This window comes from Penaeus vannamei, chromosome 20 (genome assembly GCF_042767895.1).
Source record: "Penaeus vannamei isolate JL-2024 chromosome 20, ASM4276789v1, whole genome shotgun sequence".
Classification (NCBI taxonomy): Eukaryota; Metazoa; Arthropoda; class Malacostraca; order Decapoda; family Penaeidae; genus Penaeus; species Penaeus vannamei.
Window position 1 is genome coordinate 40,111,904 of NC_091568.1, and position 2,500 is coordinate 40,114,403.

Sequence of the window (2,500 nt, forward strand, 5' to 3'; positions counted from 1 at the left end):
GGGTAGAAGTACACATGAGTAGAAGTACACCTGAGTAGAAGTACACATGAGTAGAAGTACACATGGATAGAAGTACACATGGATAGAAGTACACATGAGTAGAAGTACACATGAGTAGAAGTACACATGAGTAGAAGTACACATGTGTAGATGTACACATGAGTAGAAGTATACATGTGTAGATGTACACATGAGTAGAAGTACACATGAGTAGAAGTACACATGGGTAGAAGTATACATGGGTAGAAGTACACATGAGTAGGTGTACACATGAGTAGAAGTACACATGAGTAGATGTACACATGTGTAGATGTACACGTGAGTAGAAGTACACATGAGTAGAAGTACACATGAGTAGAAGTACACATGAGTAGAAGTACACATGAGTAGAAGTGCACATGAGTAGAAGTGCACATGAGTAGAAGTACACATGAGTAGAAGTACACATGAGTAGAAGTACACGTGAGTAGAAGTACACATGAGTAGAAGTACACATGAGTAGAAGTACACGTGAGTAGAAGTGCACGTGAGTAGAAGTACACATGAGTAGAAGTGCACGTGAGTAGAAGTACACGTGAGTAGAAGTGCACGTGAGTAGAAGTACACATGAGTAGAAGTACACAAGAGTAGAAGTGCACGTGAGTAGAAGTACACGTGAGTAGAAGTGCACGTGAGTAGAAGTGCACGTGAGTAGAAGTGCACGTGAGTAGAAGTGCACGTGAGTAGAAGTACACATGAGTAGAAGTACACGTGAGTAGAAGTACACATGAGTAGAAGTACACGTGAGTAGAAGTGCACGTGAGTAGAAGTGCACGTGAGTAGAAGTGCACGTGAGTAGAAGTGCACGTGAGTAGAAGTACACGTGAGTAGAAGTGCACGTGAGTAGAAGTGCACGTGAGTAGAAGTGCACGTGAGTAGAAGTGCACGTGAGTAGAAGTGCACGTGAGTAGAAGTGCACATGAGTAGAAGTACACGTGAGTAGAAGTGCACGTGAGTAGAAGTACACGTGAGTAGAAGTGCACGTGAGTAGAAGTACACATGAGTAGAAGTACACGTGAGTAGAAGTGCACGTGAGTAGAAGTACACGTGAGTAGAAGTGCACGTGAGTAGAAGTACACGTGAGTAGAAGTACACGTGAGTAGAAGTGCACGTGAGTAGAAGTACACGTGAGTAGAAGTGCACGTGAGTAGAAGTACACATGAGTAGAAGTGCACGTGAGTAGAAGTGCACGTGAGTAGAAGTGCACGTGAGTAGAAGTGCACGTGAGTAGAAGTGCACGTGAGTAGAAGTGCACGTGAGTAGAAGTGCACGTGAGTAGAAGTGCACGTGAGTAGAAGTGCACGTGAGTAGAAGTGCACGTGAGTAGAAGTGCACGTAAGTAGAAGTACACATGAGTAGAAGTGCACATGAGTAGAAGTACACATGGATAGAAGTACACATGAGTAGAAGTACACATGAGTAGAAGTACACATGAGTAGAAGTACACATGAGTAGAAGTACACATGAGTAGAAGTACACGTGAGTAGAAGTACACATGAGTAGAAGTACACATGAGTAGAAGTGCACGTGAGTAGAAGTGCACATGAGTAGAAGTACACATGGGTAGGAGTACACATGAGTAGAAGTACACATGGGTAGAAGTACACAAGGGTAGAAGTACACATGAGTAGATGTACACATGAGTAGAAGTACACATGAGTAGAAGTACACATGAGTAGAAGTGCACATGAGTAGAAGTACACATGAGTAGAAGTACACACGAGTAGAAGTACACCTGAGTAGAAGTACACATGAGTAGAAGTACACATGAGTAGAAGTACACATGAGTAGAAGTACACATGAGTAGAAGTACACATGAGTAGAAGTACACATGAGTAGAAGTACACATGAGTAGAAGTACACATGAGTAGAAGTACACATGAGTAGAAGTACACATGGGTAGAAGTACACATGAGTAGAAGTACACATGGGTAGATGTACACATGAGTAGAAGTACACATGAGTACAAGTACACATGGGTAGAAGTACACGTGAGTAGAAGTGCACGTGAGTAGAAGTGCACGTGAGTAGAAGTGCACGTGAGTAGAAGTGCACGTAAGTAGAAGTACACATGAGTAGAAGTGCACATGAGTAGAAGTACACATGGATAGAAGTACACATGAGTAGAAGTACACATGAGTAGAAGTACACATGAGTAGAAGTACACATGAGTAGAAGTACACATGAGTAGAAGTACACGTGAGTAGAAGTACACATGAGTAGAAGTACACATGAGTAGAAGTGCACGTGAGTAGAAGTGCACATGAGTAGAAGTACACATGGGTAGGAGTACACATGAGTAGAAGTACACATGGGTAGAAGTACACAAGGGTAGAAGTACACATGAGTAGATGTACACATGAGTAGAAGTACACATGAGTAGAAGTACACATGAGTAGAAGTGCACATGAGTAGAAGTACACATGAGTAGAAGTACACACGAGTAGAAGTACACCTGAGT

The 2,500-nt window shown here is 42.4% G+C and overlaps 1 protein-coding gene across 1 annotated transcript in view; it reads right to left on the bottom strand.

The window, feature by feature from the left end:
* LOC138865220 (uncharacterized) overlaps window positions 1-2,500 on the bottom strand; it is a 5,238-nt gene that overhangs the window by 2,361 nt on the left and 377 nt on the right. The window contains exons 2-3 of the mRNA XM_070134621.1: window positions 2,303-2,494; window positions 1,597-1,774 (exon numbers count right to left, since the gene is read on the bottom strand). Of these exons, the coding sequence (XP_069990722.1) occupies window positions 1,597-1,774; window positions 2,303-2,494 (370 nt within the window). The remainder of the gene's footprint in view (window positions 1-1,596; window positions 1,775-2,302; window positions 2,495-2,500) is intronic.